A 15,857-nucleotide genomic window follows, 5' to 3' on the forward strand; every position below is an offset into this window, starting at 1 on the left:
TCATGGTGACAAGAAACATTTTTAAATAATGCAGCAGGACAGAATAAAAAGTCTTGGCTTCTGTGCTGCTGTATTTATATTCACTCCTACACAAGATGTTTGCATATTGTTCCATGTTCATTGGAAATTGTATGGGCCTCAAATGCGTCTGAGAGACAGCCGTTACCTTTTGGTGAACTTTAAAACTCAAAACAGAGAAACCCTCTGAGGCTAGCGACGGGGGATGAAGAGAAACTGCAGCCGCTTAGTGTTTGGAGAATAGGTACAGCGTTTTCATGTAGGTACAAATAATGTATGTGGTCACCAATGGACTGGAGACACATTGCCATCAAGTAAATAAGATTTACTGCAACTTATGATCGATGCCAGATAGTGGGTCTGTAACATTTTAACGCTATAGTGCGTAGTTTCTGACGTAATGACAACAAAACTGTTGGCGCGTCCACATGATACAAGCCTTATGTGTCCCCCCCCTCTTCCTCCGTGCAGTTGCTAGTAGCCAAGGAGGACACGGAGGATTACAAAAACATGATGGACTCTTCCGAAGAGGTCATTATCTTCACTCGAGTTTCTGCGTGGGAAAGTCACCTGACGACACAATCTTCTGAACGTAGCCATACTGCGAAATCCAGAGAGAGTGGGAGCTGGTAGTCTTAATGAGCTTTGTAGCAACTCATCTGGCGATGGCTTGAATGTAACGGACGTTCATTAATATCGAAAAGTTACGGACTAAAGCTTTGACTGAATATTCACTGGATTTACATACTTATTAATGATTAACCAAGAATTAGGATTATTGGATCAACTATGGGTGTCTAGTTAGTTAATTAGTACATACAACAACACAAATATATAAAGTAATCAATGAATTACATTCAGTCCAGACAATATTCCATGTACAATATGATTATGAAACAAAATGGTCATGGTCAGGCTGCATCATAATAAAGACATTCTTTACATCAGAAATCTGGGAGTTATTATTTTAGAGACAATAAGTAGATTCATAGCTTCTTAGAAGAGCATTAAGTAACATGTTTTTTTCTCTCCCTGTAAATAAAACATCTCTGAAGGTGAAATTACTGTGACTTGTGCATGAAAACAATTAATCCACTTTGGATTTGGATCAAAGGCTGAATTCAATTTCAACATATCAAAAACACAGTTTCTGAATTAATTTGTTGAACTTTAAAGACTAGGCAAATAAAAGGAAACTCATGACACTTGATGCCAAAGTCCCCAAAAGAAAGCTCATCCTTATTCATCGTACTGGAGACCTCTGCCAAAACCCACTTACTGGCAAATCAAATTAGTCTTTCATCAGGGCAACAACAGGCTGCAACCTAGAGCCTATCAAGACAAGAAAAAAACGAAATAAAGACTGCTGGATTTTTCATCAGCCACATCTACAGAGCTTCCATTGGACTTAATAAAAAAAAATTTGTCCTCAAGTTCCTTTGTCCAGCTTTCAAAGAACTGCATTTCATTTGCATGGTTTTATTTCAGTTAGCCTAATAGCTGGTTTGATTTGCATTGAGAGATGGTTTTATGGAAAGTACCCCATGCCAATCTCTAGGTATGGTGAAGGCTATGTGATGATGTGGGGGGGCTATTTTAATTCCAAAGGCCAAGGGAACTTTATCAGAATCATAGTATCCTGGATCCATGAAATAACTGGCCTTTAAAAATAAACATCTGCCTTCCTCTATGGGAATTTAACATAGGGGTGTACTTACTTATGCCCCCTGTATTTTAAGGAAGAACATTTATTTATTTACGATACATTATTCATTCACACAGAGAATTGGTGTCCTTAAAGATTGGATTTTTCCTCATTTTTTTTAATTAAGGCATTAAGATCAATTTCCAAAAGATGATTTTTTTTATTCCTCTTTTTAGTCAACTTTAGCATGGGTGTCCTAATTTGTTCACATGACTGTATATTTATCTTATTCAAATAAATGTTGATTAATTCTCTGTTGATTACCTAACTAAATCGATCAACCAACCGTTTCACCACTAAGACCCACAAACTACCTCACAGACACAAAAGAAGAAACTGTAACGTTGTTTTGGCTCTGCAGTGACTTTCACGTTAAGGGAAGGAAGGAAGGAATCATGACCCTTTTCACCCTTGGTGACTGTCTATAAAAAGAAAAGGTCACAGTTTCCACACAGTCTGCCGAATGTGGACGTAAACGCCCATACAGTTTAGCTGAAAGTAGGCAGTTTGATCTCAACGTCATTCTTTCATTTTAATCCAGACACAAAACTGTCCAGATACTGACAGACTGCACTGTAAAGAACACGTGAAATGTAACACAGGTTATAAAGCTACACAGCCAACAATTATGAGAAGGATGTCTTATATAAATGAATTATAACAGACATATCTTTGTCCTCTCCCCCTCTCTGTATCTCACTGTCTGTGGTTATACTGATGTGAATGCAGACTGCAGTGCAGAGTCTTCCACTAAGGCCACAGACGCTCACACTGTGACGCACTTCACCTTGTCAACGCATTAGTGCCCTGAGGTGTCATGTCATGCACTTCACTGCTATTAAAAGTGCATCTGCATCTTCACATCACTGAACTTCTGATTATTAATATTATTATCCGTTCATTTTTACTCTCCCTCATCTCCTCTGATCGGCAGTATGAATGCTTCAAAACAAAAGCCTCTTTGGGCTCAAATCATATGATGATCTCACACTAATGCTGCTGCTGGCGATTTCAATCTGTGAACTAAACTACAGCGAGCGCTGTCAGAGTGGAAAAAGAGGAAATATGAACGATCTTTGTTGTAAGCTCGTTGTATGTTTATGTGGGTAGCTGATAAGCAAACAGAGACACTAGACTTTAACAGGAACATCTGGGTTCAAGGCGCCGGGGTTACAAGCGTCGTCCTTAATCAAGACACTACAACCGCTCAAGTCTTAAATCCAGAGATATTTAGTTCATTCATAAAGAAGGCCCAAAAAACTGGAAAATTTTCACATTTAAGAACATTTCAAGAAGCTGGAACGAGTGATTTTTTTTTTGCCCTTTGTGCCTCAAGAAAATGACTCAAACAATTCATCAACTACCAAAATGTTGTGGTCGGGTAATTTTCTGTCCACTAATAAAAAAGTCTAATTGTTTCAGCTCTGAAGAACAGAAATGCAGTTGATTTCCATTTCTAAGAATTGTTTTTGTCGATTTGTTCCCGTTGTTTATTTAGATTTAGAAACAAATCCTTTAGGTGCAGAACCAAGGCCTTTTTTCCAGGAGCATTTCTTGGTGGTGTTGTTCGACGTCCTTTATATTAGTTCTTAGTTATCTTGTCCAGATCCTTAACACTGAATCGGTCATCTGTAAAAAGTCCTAGAAAACATCAGGTGGGTGACGCTTGGTTGGACTGTGCCGTGACCGTTTGATAGCCTGTCCCCCATCTGACAGTAGATGGTCACAGTCCTGAACAGCAGCCGTCTTTGTTGGGACATAAAAACAACTTGACTTGATTTTGGAGCTTGTGAAGCCATAAAGAAAGACCAGAACTGTAAAAATCGGTCAAGCTTTAACAATCGACACAGTGTCAGCATCAGGCACTTGGCCGGGTATCTACAGGAATAGAAAGAGGTTAAACTGACCTAACGGATCACCAAAAAAAAAAAACACAACTAAGGAGATAAAGATTGGTGAGACTCTGTACTCGAAACCAACCAACGGTCCGGATCCAATTCTCTCCAGCAACAGAACAAGTGAAGCACCATTAGAGAAAAAACAGAAATAATAATAAAAACAATATTATCATATAGAATGTGTCGGCCTACAAGGTAGGAAAAACAAAATCACAACAATTCACTATCAACATTAAAAATGGGTTGGTGTAGTGACATTTTCTCCGTTTTGGGAGATTCGGTCTCTGTAAATTATAGAGTGTGGTCTAGACCTACTCTATCTATAAAGTGTCCTGAGATAACTTCTGATATGATTTGACCCTATCAATAAAATTGAACTGTATTAATCAAAACCATCCTAGTTTGAGTGCCTAGGACTTTTATTTTTATTGTTGCCGCGCATCAAAAGAGTTATCGAGTATCGTTTTTTGTATACTATTGTTGTATCAAAGTTTAAAGTTCTGGGTTCGCGACAACCTTTGTTGTTAGATATGGAAGTAGTATTAGAGCAAATTCTTGGAGGAACCACACGACGGAACCAGATTATGACAAAAATGTCGAAGGTCTCGAGTCAACTACAATCCGGTTTGTCAGAGTGACAATCACGTTCTCACCTTGTAAAACCCTGTACAGACATAAACTAGACTATATCCATGACGTTCCACTTCCGGGATTGCTACGGTGCCGCCGGAAATTCCGCCAGTTGTCACCCTTTTCGGCCGGATGTCCGTTACCTTCCGCTTTCTTTGCGTAGGAATTTTAATCTGTCCAATCTGAGTTTTCTGTTGCACGACTTAAAACAACCTTTGAACATACACACGTTCCAGCAAAACTAGTTCCTTCCTGAGGCTATTTTGCAGAGGCGCCGTTGCTCTGTCCGGCACTTAGCGCCGCCCATGACGATTGTGATTGGTTTAAAGAAATGCCAATAAACCAGAGTATTTTTTTCTCCCATCCCAGAATGCTGTGTGGACTAGTCAGGCGTTCCTCCGCAGAGCTGTGGAGGAAGGTCTGGCAATGCGAGACTAGACAAACTAATGAAGTCTGTTCACTTCCACCGCTCAGATGCCTGATTGACACCACGCACAGTTCTCAAAACTGTGGAGCATGACACGACTTTGGACTTTCACCTCTGTAAAGCTTCACACAAGACTGCTGACCTGCATTAAAGTAAGCCATCAGATTTTACTGGCTTTTAATGGGAGTCAAAGACCAGTCATGTTAAACTGAACTTGATGGCCCAAGTAACTGTCTAGGTCACCGCAAGTTGCTTCTGAATAAACAGCCGTCAGTAAAGTTGCTTTAAATGGCCAAATTAGTTTACAATAAGACAATATTTCACTGTGACTCGCAAGACTAGATAGAGGCCAACTCTTTGGATGTTTAAACCTGCTGACACTGAACATAATGTGAACTTTCACAAACAGTTTGGCCTGGAGACAGAGCAAAGGTCCAGCTGTAACTCAGAAAAACTGCTGTATCTGCACACAGCAACACCTTGAAAACAACACTTTCTGACAGGCTGTCAGTCAACACTGTCAGAGCAGCATATCTGCTGACGGTGGTTCCATGTGCTTGATTACATGCTCCATCAATCAAATCGGTAACGAACACACAGCTCAATCACACAGATAACCCGCATTAACAGTCAATGCACACGGCTGTGTGTGTGTGTGTGTGTGTGTGTGTGTGTGTGTCTCAACAGACCGACCTCCAGCTCCGTCTCACATCTGTTGATGTCGTCGGTGGACTGGTTGAGTTTCTCCAGCTCGCCCTGAAAAAGAGGGAACCACAGAGAGGTGAAGCAACAGAAAGGGATGTAATATAATATGTAGAAGTATTGGAGGGGGAACCAGCAACATCTGGAATGATTTAAGCGGAACACAGGACACAATGGAATTTAAATATATTCATATTCAACTAAGGCAAGTGTCTGAAGTTTGCATGTTCTTTAAGAATAAAACAAATGAAGCTGTGGATTAACATTAAATAACCAATTCATCTTTTAAAATGAAGGACTGATGCGACTGATTCTCTCTCTTGATACAGTGCCAGTGATACCATGACTCTCTTTTTTTTTTTTTACAATATTTAATAGCCTGTGTTTACCTCACTGCAAGGAACTCATTGGCATAATTTTTATGAAAGTTAACATGAAACCAGATGTTGCCGTGGCCCTAGCTACATACTGAGACTACACTTAACTCTTTTTTTTTAATGAATTACATCAGCATGGAGTGGATTGGCTGTCATTTGCATCACTTTCAGATTAACCAGAATCTTCACATCACATCAACAGCAAACGGTCACAAAGGTAGGGGTTATTTTAGACATAACATTAACGTTACAGTTTCCTTATATCTGAAACAAGAAACAGTCAGAACATGCAGAAGCTGCATCGTGCTAAGACTTGTTCTCTGTGCTGTTAGCTAACTACAGCGGTGTGGAGACAGACAAGGCTGAACTACAATGAAACTGTACCGGTGGGAAAGAAAAAAATAGCTCTAATTAATACTACGGATGTAAAGATTAGTTACCTGGACTCTGGGGTCCACTTCCTCGTCTTCATATTCAGCCTCGTCGTCGTCCGTCCTGAGCTCCTTCTCTGAATTATCCATGTTGAAGGTGAAGGGAAGATGTATATCGTTAACAAACCAAACAAAGAGACGTTATACTACGGGACTCACAGAGACCACAGACTCGGCTGTCTCAGCCGGGTCACCACACGTCGGATTCACAAGCCTTACTTTATGTCTCTAGTTTTAATTTATTTTAAAAGAAGTGTTTTTCGAAGAGGAACATCTCTGCTTGTATCCACCAGGAGCCGAGCAACAGCGTCTATCCCCGCTCAGCTCTCTCCCTCCACACTGACACTGAGCCCGGTGTTGAAATGTCCAGAGCTGTGCTTCAGCCCGGGAACGCCCCCTTCTGAGAGGCTGTAGAGAGGCGAAGTCCCTCCCTTTCCGGTGGACCTCATGGGACAAAATATGAACAATAGTGAAACATTTTGTAAACAGAATATTGAAACAATATCTCACCTTTTTTATATATATATATATATATATATATATATATATATATCTGTTATTTCATTGTTTTTTATTGTTTTGTATGTTTTTTTATTGTTATAAGTTTGTACACTTGATGTTCATATGCTATAACTGTTTACCTGATTCTCTGCATTTTGTCAAAAAAAATAAATAAATATGAACAATAGTGAACGGGGAGAGACAAATTATTTTTTGATCCCGTTTGAATTGAGCCATGGATTACAAATGTGGTGTTCGTCAATTTCAAATATATTTTTTCAACTGAAGAAAGTCTTAGTTTGTTAAAGCCGCTCAGTGAACTACATCTCTCTCCCACAATTTACGTCTCCTTGATTGACGCTCGGCTTGCTTGCTAGCTAGCTAGATTAACGTTAGCGGTGTTCATAGACAGTATATAAACTGGACCAACAGATCCCGTTGCTCTGGACGGAGACCAGTGAAGGATATTAGAAGCACTTTTCCGGTGATGGCTGAGCGTTACTGCGCAGCCTCCAACTGAGAGAGACGACGTAAATGTGACGTGAGCAACCTGTCTGAAAGTTGGAAGTCTTCTGGTAGCTGTGCCAAAAGAAATCTCAATCATTCTGAATATTGCAGAGACGGAGAGCGTAAGTATATGTAAGGAGGTAACATAGGCACAGGCTAATTATTGCTAACTAAAATGCTAGTTAACATTAGTAATTCAACTTTAACAGCTAATGTGAGACAAAACTGCCTGCGAGCTCCTGAACTATACGGTAATTTCTCTACTATGCGACAGTAAGTCGTGTGGTTATGACACAATCGTTAGCCTATTTTTACAAAAATGTCTGCTACGGAGCCATAACGTGAGGTACAAGGTAATGAGCCTTTTATACATTGTCGTGTTTCTTTAGAAATAAACAATGGACAAATAGAGTCTTTAAACGCTTCAGATGTAAAGTTATTCGCTGTCAAAGTGACATCAAAATGAATGGCAGTCAATGGAATGCTAACGGCGGTTGAGTGCTTGTTAGCATCAAAATGTCTCCATAGGAGCTACGTTTTGTGGTCGCTTGCTTGCCCCCTTGGTTTTATCCAGTCGAGTTTTATCAGCAGAGAGAATGACTTGAAAAACTATCTTTTAAACGAACAACAGACGAACATCATATTTGTAATCCATGGCTCAATTCAAATGAGATCAAAAAATAATTTGTCTTTCCCTGTTCACTACGGTTCATATTTTTCTGAATTATGATCCCATGGCGGTCCACCAGAAGGGGAGGGACTTTGCCTCTCTATAGTGGTGAAACCAATTTGGAATATTAATTGATATAACTGGCTGATTTTGTTTTCAACTGTAACCATACATGCTACACATTTAGACAAGTACTGTACCTAAGTAGACAATTTGAGGTACTTGTACTTTACTTGAGTCATTTCTTTTTAAGCCACATTTTACGTCTACTCTAAGGGCGTACTCACACTGTATGAGGGTCAGGGGAAAATAAAATAAAAAAGGACACAACCTGCATGTAGTGGGGCACCAGCACAGAGAAAGTTGTGATGCATTTATGGTTTTATTATATATACATATATATATGGCCCTACATGCCAGAAAATTAGTAGTATTAAATAGTTATACTTATATATATATATATATATATATACTTATATATATATATATATATATATATATATATATATATATATATATATAAGTATAACTATTTAATACTACTAATTTTCTGGCATGTAGGGCAGCCTTTATGGCACTGCATTGTGTTTTGTCCACTGGAAGGGCACCACAGACTTCACCACAATTATTTGAAAGCTTTAGTCACTAGCTACTTTACTAAGAGTTTGTAAAATATGATGTTTTCTTATAATTAAACTACCCAACAGCTTATGCAAGTACAGCTGAAATAATAAGTTGATTACTCAATTAGTTGATTGACATCAGAAAATGAATTCACAGCTTCTTTTATTAAATAATCGTTTAAGTCATTTTTAATGCAAAAACAATTGATAGTTCCAGTTTGACGAATGTGAGGATTTGCTGCTTTTCCTTTGTTGTAATTCATATGTCAAGCTCTTGCTGTCTTTTGTATTCTTTATTCAATAGCATGTCAATAAAGCTTTTTTTTTTTTTAATTAGCAGGGCTGCTTCAAGGTTATGTTGGATTTGCAGGATTTTAATGAATGCGATGGATTACGTGGATTGGCCTCAAATAAATTTCCAATTTTCTATATCCCGATTTATTATGCTATCTTTATAAAATGGCAAAACCATGATTTAAGATTGGATGTGTTCATTTTGTCTTGTGCATGTGTCAACATGCACTGGGGCACACATTTCTGCACAACATGTGCCAGAAAGATAAATTCCTCAAAACTTACTGTTCTGGGAAACTAATTATTTCTCTCAGACTCACTAATAGATCATATGTTGTTATGATGCAAGACATACTGCCAGAACGGTTTCTAGAAGCACTCATCAACAAAGTTACATATGAAGGTAATTGTATTTAGTTGGAAACCAGACTGAGAAACAACATGTAATATAATTATAGACAATGATTTAATGATATGCTTTTTTTAAATGTATGTTAGATATGAAGCATACTGCACACCATTCTGTGCTTTAAATTAGCAGAGACTTTGATTTAATGCTAAATGGATACAATATTTGATTAGCTTATGAGTGTGTAGTGTTAGTTTCATCAAACACCAATTCAGTTGTATAAATTAAATTCATAACAAGACTTTTCTTTCTTGACTCTGTTAATGTCCTAATTTAGGCATTAGGGAATGTTGTTAAAATAGTTTCCCAGAATAATTTGCAGTTCAACAAAAGCTTGTCTGTTGGCCTCAAAATGCTTAGATGTAAGAGATGGCGCTTCCTCTCAAATGAGGGCACCCAGTGAACTCTGCTGTTTTCCCCAGACAGATGTTAGGCTTGTAAACACCACTCCCTGTCCTGTTTTATAAAACTGTGAATATATTTTGCCGTTTTTGTCTACAAAAATCATCCACATCCCACATCCATCATGCAATTCGTTGAAAACTTCATAACAAGGTCTGTGGATTTAACATAAAGGATGCATTACTCCAAAATCTTGCCACATAAAATTGAAACTCTCTGCATGACACCACACATTTTATTAATATAGCGTTAAATCATAACAGAAGATATCTCAGGACACTTTTCATATAGAGCAGGGTTAGACCTATACGGAGACCCAATGATTCCCCTATAAGCAACAGAGGCCAGCAAAGACTCCCCTTTAATGGGTAGAAACCTTGACCAGACAGCTCTAGGGGGACGGCCATCTGCCTCAATCCGGTTGGCTTGAGAGACCAGAGAGAGGAAGAGACACAGAGAAGCACAGCAATAATTATTAACACTCATACTTATTAAAACAATGGAAATACGACTTATAATAATAGTAGCAGAGGATATAAGAATGATAGTAGTAATAAAATGAGTAATGTTAATAGAAATATAACTAATAATATCATATAGCAGTGGACGTCAAGCAGGACCCTGGCACAAGGCACAACCACGATCCAGGTGCAACCACGATCCAGGTGCAACCACGATCCATGGGACACCAGTGAGATGAGAAATCCCCATAACTCCTGGGAAGAAGCTAAGTGAGTGGTAATTGCTGCTTAAACAAATGACTTATATGGGCGATTTTGGGTGGGAGGACTGTCTCTAACATGCAATAATGGAACATAAATGCACTTTGATGGAGAGAGAGAGAGGATGGAGAGAGGAGGTCAGTGTGTCATAGGAAGTCCCCCAGCAGTCTAAACCTACAGTATAGCAGCATAACTAAGGGCTGGTCCAAGGCAAATCTGAGCCAGCCCTAACTATAAGATTTATCAAAGAGTAGAGTTCTAAGCCTGCTCTTAAATGTGAAGACGGTCTCTGTCTCCTGAACCCAAACTGGGAGCTGGTTCCACAGAAGAAGAACCTGGTAGCTGAAGGCTCTGCCTCTCATTCTACATTTGGAGACTGTATGAACAGCGATTGAAATATGCACCCTGCATTTAACAACAATGGAGAACACACAACTTACCTTCAAACTGAATATACTGGAGCCCTCAGGACGACCTTTCATCTGCTGTGAAATGGAACACAAAACATCCCTATCACTCTCACACAAAATATTTCAGATATGTAGAAGGATGCAGGGTTTCTGCACACTTTCTATCTTATACTGGCATCACCCATCACATCTTTTGTTTTCATTCCTCCTGCTCACCAGAGGAGAAAGTACTGAAAGCACACAGATTGAAAAAAAAAATAGAGCCCTGAGGTGGCATTGCACAGGTCGCATAACCAACACAATGTGCCTGCTTACATCAAGGAGCGAAGCTGATGGAGCCGCTCATACAGAAAGCAAAAGCTTTTCTTAATGCTGAGACACTACAAGGAAGAGACAATCAGTCGAGGAAGAAAAGAAAGAAAAAGTCAAGTAACTTTTCTACTGCTGAACACTTGAGGACAAAGATGGACATGCTGTTTCAGTGAGAAATGGATTACACATATTCATCATCATCATCATCATCATCATCAGGAAAGCTGCTTTAATTAAAGATAGACCTACTACTTAATGCTTTCCATGACCCAAGTTTCCCTCATCTTTCATTATACTGAAAGACACTTTGATTTGGTTTTATTTTGTCATAGAATAACCAACACATGACAACCAATCCACGAAAAGCACATAGAACATAAACAGGTGAAATATGGACTAAATACTACAAAATATAAAGAGCAAATTAAAAAAGTGTGTTGCATAAAACTGAAACCTGACACAGAATAAAAACTAAAGGTGAAAGTGAAGGTTTTGTAGCTGGCCTGCAAAAACTGTTCTCTGTTCACTTATACTGTTTTCAATGTTAGAAAACTTGACATTTGCTGCATTGTATGCTGGGATTTCAACAGCAGAAAGAGCTGAAACTGGAAGACAAAAAAGCAGGTCATAACCACTAAAACTAACAGGGGGCAAACAACAATGCTCGCTCCAATTAGATACATAATACAGCCAATCAACTAAATCATTTGTACATACATGACATGTACTTAACAATATTTAAACCAAGCTTGTTTGACGCACTGTTAATTGAGAAATAAACAATATTTTAATTTAGATATACATTCCATTCAGAGCCATGACTGCCAGTTGGTTAATACCCTCAATACCAATAGCTGCAAAAGACTTGATTGCAACTTCTAAAAGGCCTCTTCACAAAAAACACTGAAGGTAAAAGCGCAGATGTTCTGACACATGCCACACCTACCTACTTCTCCCTGTAGGGCTGCAACCCAGCATGCCTGCTGAAAAAGACCACCGACCGACGCCCCGGCAGAGCCTGAAGGATAGCCAGAGTAACGTCAGCAGGTTCTGTGTGACCTCGGGTTGCTGCGTGATTTGTCTAAATAACAGGAAACGTCCAACCCTTTAAAGAGAGGAAGAAACAGAATGCAGTGTCCTCTCTCTGTTCCTGAACCTGGGTCACAACCCTGGCTCACTGACCTGTGTGTGTGTGTGTGTGTGTGTGTGTGTGTGTGTGTGTGTGTGCGTGCGTGCGCGCGTCTATTCGTTTGCTGTCAACATGATATATTGCTACTTCCAGACAGGAGGATCTGTCTTCAGAAAGTAAGTTGACATTGATGTATGGAAAATATATTTGGCGTACGCTACTGGGAACATTATGAAGACTTGCATAAATCTTCATTTTGAAATATTTGAATCAGAAGTATAAAGGATTTTTTTTTTTTTTCTGATTCAATGTGGCAGGTGTACCTTGTTTTCATTTGTGGTGTGGAATTATTCTGTCGTTGCTGTTGCCTGCTTCAGATTTCCTTCGGGATAATAAAGTTTGAAGATAAAAAGGATTTATAAAACACAATAGTGATTCAGTTTAGGGGTTCAGATTCCATTTGCTCAAAAAGGACCTCCTAACAAAGTATCCCCTATACAGTATATTTAAAATAAATTCACTGCTTTATTTTGCTGTCAGACAGTCCTTTACGACGGGGAACTGAAAATGTTATTTCTACCAGACTCCTTTCACAAAAACATTTATATTACCTTGCAGAACACGGGAACTTCTGGTCTACCGCTGCCTCCATCGGTATTGTTTGCATTATTCTGTGAATATGATGTTTTAAAGAGGTAGGAACTAACAAAACTAACAAACAAACAAACAGATCAAGGCAGCAACTCACAAAAGTAAAATGACAGTTTTGAAGAGATCATAGATGGACATAACAGCTTCAGTTTACCTTCATCAACAATAAACTAATACTAGTTATTGAAAAATAATTATATATTAAGCTACCCAGTAGCTTATAAAGTAGTTTACATTAGCCAAACTGACACTAAAATGAAAAAAGATGTACTGGAGAAATAACAATTAAAAAATATATATATATTTTTTTCCAAATATTTGAAATAATATAAAAACTCCAGTCCTCATGTGAACTTGCCAGGACGAGACATTGTCAGCAGATTCCTGATAACCACTGAAAATATGGGGAGGGGGGGGGGGTTTGTCCTGATAAAGGACCCACTTTCTAATTCGGAGAAAACGTTACCTGTGTACCGACACTCCCTTCTCTGTTTGTTTCGCCTCCTCACACTGATATCTGCCTTGAAATGTTGGCGATCTAAGAAATGAAATGTACTCTTGCCCTCATTGTGAGTAACTCTGGATAAGAGTGTCAGCTAAATGGCTAAAGTGCAACTGTAACTCAATGTGGACTGCTAACAATGTGTTGAGTGTTGCACACAGCAGTCAGACAATGCTTGTATTCACAGCAGAAGAGGAGCAGATTGTATCTGTTTAAATGTATTTAGGCAAATACTCTCCTGAGGCAATCATTGTAAGTGGCTCTGGATAAGAGTGTCAGCTAAATCCCTGGATAGTTGAGGGGGAAAAGTAACCTGCAAGATTTGATAGTAGAGGAGAAAAGAATTTCACCCCAGGCATTCAGTGTTACACAGAAAGCTGACTTTATCTTCCTAGATAGTCAGTGCTTTCTTTCAGTTCTCAAAGGGAATACTCCAGTTAAAAAATGACAAATGAGGAATATTTCTTTCAAATATTTGGCATGTATACTTCTACATCATATTCAGTTACAATTATAAACTGAGTTGTGGCTATCTGAAATTATTATCTGCTTTATTCAAGCAAGATTTCATAACAACAACTGGCCAGATTGCCATTCATTTGCTGTGGAAATTCCTGATGATTCCTGATGGTTTTAATGACATGTTGACCATTCCTCTGGCTTGACTATGAGGCCAACATTTCCACTTTTACACAAGAAAATACAGATTTCCATGAAGGTTACTGAGCACATCCACGCTCCCCTCTGGCGATATTCGACATACAGTATGTCTTCTTGTCAACAAATAGTAGTGATACTATACTATACTATGTACAAATAGAAAGATAGATTTTGCTGCTGTAGCACTGACATTTCCCAATTTGGAATCAATAAAGTCAATCTAATCTAAAGTGCCACAAAAGTAAAAGTTAAAGTCCTTCCCCAGCTGCAATGACGGTGCAGAGAGCGGAGTTGTGAAAGAGAAAACTCTGACCAATCAGAGCAGACTGGGATTTTTCGGGAGGGGGTGTTAAAGAGACAGGCGCTAAAACAGGTATATTCAGACAGGCAGTATGAGAAAAAAAAAGTCTTTTTTAAAACATTAAAGCATGTAAACATGTTCACGTGGAAACCCAAAATACAAGAATGAACCAGAAAATGAGCATATTATGGGACGTTTAAGTTATGGAAGACATTGTAGTCATTGCTAATAGTGGGAGATGAGATGCCATGTGTACAACAGATTGTACATTAATAAGGGTGTGTAATGCTCAGGCTGTTACATAACAGCGTTGAGGCAGACGTTCATTAGGGAGACCTTGATGCAAGGCTGTGCACCTGACCTCTTTGTCCCTGTCTCTTTGACTTCCTCTCTGCTTCCTGACGGCAGGATAAGGAACTGGGACGTGCTGTTCTTTTCAGGGACAGCTCACGAGCAGCCGCTCAGGATTCAGCAATGCCTAAATACATTCACATCAGACGGTTTATTCATTTAGCTACAGAAACAACCTGTCCAGAGCAACTTACAGCACACTGAAAGCAACGTTAGTTCTCGCTCTACTTCATTGTTTCGACCGTAGAAACACAATGGATGGGTTCGACAAAATAACGGGTCAGAGGTCATAGCAACCTGGCAATATGGCAGGGAAGTGGAAGACAAGGTTGCAAGACACGGGATTTTATAACAGATATTAGATTTAATAAAAGCAGTGTCAACATTATTATTTCAAACCGTTGAGATATCTGCCGCCAAAAGCGCAATACCATATTGCAGAATTAATTTTATTTGTGGTGTATCACAAAATGACACTTAAATGTGAGTTATCATATATAATGCACAATTGTGAAGACGTCAATCAAGAAAACATTCAATTTCGTGTTTAAGAAAGTTGTTTGAAAAAAAGATCTTTGTTTGCTTAGCCCTGTGTAAAAAAAAGAAGAGATATTCACGTAACTTTGTCCCAACATCAGGTATTTATTCTTAATAGGAGATCAATGTGACACGTGTCATTATGTAGCCAATTCATTTGTCCTGGTTTTGATGAGTAGAGAGACCAATCAGTTGTATTATACTATAGGATCAATCCAACCACTGTTAAACTGTAAAACATATTCAACACACTAAAATAATAATGGCCACTTTGTGTGCTTGTTTGCTCAATTTTAGCTTTACTGATTCATTTCTTTACTTACTCATTATTGTATTGTAAATGCTCAATAGTAGGCAACATGTGTGTCGCTGTCCACTTGCTTCATTTCTTTTGTTTTAATGTGTAACTATGTCCATATAAAAATACCAGTAATTAGCCTATATCATCAAACTGTTTAGCAGGACAACATTTTTACAAAGTTTTACTCAGCATCTACTTTGCCTGCTTAGCTTAAAACTCATTGGACTTCTTTCCTCTTGTGAGCAACCAGTGAAATCCTGTCCTTACTCATATCAAGCGTCTTCACATGACGGAGTACAATGAATTCTGATAACAAACATGATGATGTCAGTGTTTCCTCTATGTTGATATTACCGCGGCGGCCCGGTAATGTACGGTATCAGAAAT

At 38.7% G+C, this 15,857-nt stretch overlaps 1 protein-coding gene and 1 long non-coding RNA gene across 2 annotated transcripts in view; both read right to left on the minus strand.

The window, feature by feature from the left end:
• sh3bp5b (SH3-domain binding protein 5b (BTK-associated)) overlaps positions 1-6,551 on the minus strand; it is a 40,629-nt gene extending 34,078 nt beyond the window's left edge. Inside the window, exons 1-2 of the mRNA XM_078252087.1 lie at positions 6,198-6,551; positions 5,372-5,434 (exon numbers count right to left, since the gene is read on the minus strand). Of these exons, the coding sequence (XP_078108213.1) occupies positions 5,372-5,434; positions 6,198-6,278 (144 nt within the window). The 5' untranslated portion in view covers positions 6,279-6,551. The remainder of the gene's footprint in view (positions 1-5,371; positions 5,435-6,197) is intronic.
• Positions 6,552-9,848: 3,297 nt separating this feature from the next.
• LOC144518902 (uncharacterized) lies at positions 9,849-12,096 on the minus strand. Its single transcript, XR_013502057.1, has 3 exons — positions 11,985-12,096; positions 10,757-10,801; positions 9,849-10,019 (listed from the first exon to the last, which is right to left on the minus strand). It is a non-coding gene; the product is annotated as an uncharacterized LOC144518902 (long non-coding RNA).
• Positions 12,097-15,857: the final 3,761 nt, after the last annotated feature.

This window comes from Sander vitreus, chromosome 6 (genome assembly GCF_031162955.1).
Source record: "Sander vitreus isolate 19-12246 chromosome 6, sanVit1, whole genome shotgun sequence".
NCBI classification, from domain to species: Eukaryota; Metazoa; Chordata; class Actinopteri; order Perciformes; family Percidae; genus Sander; species Sander vitreus.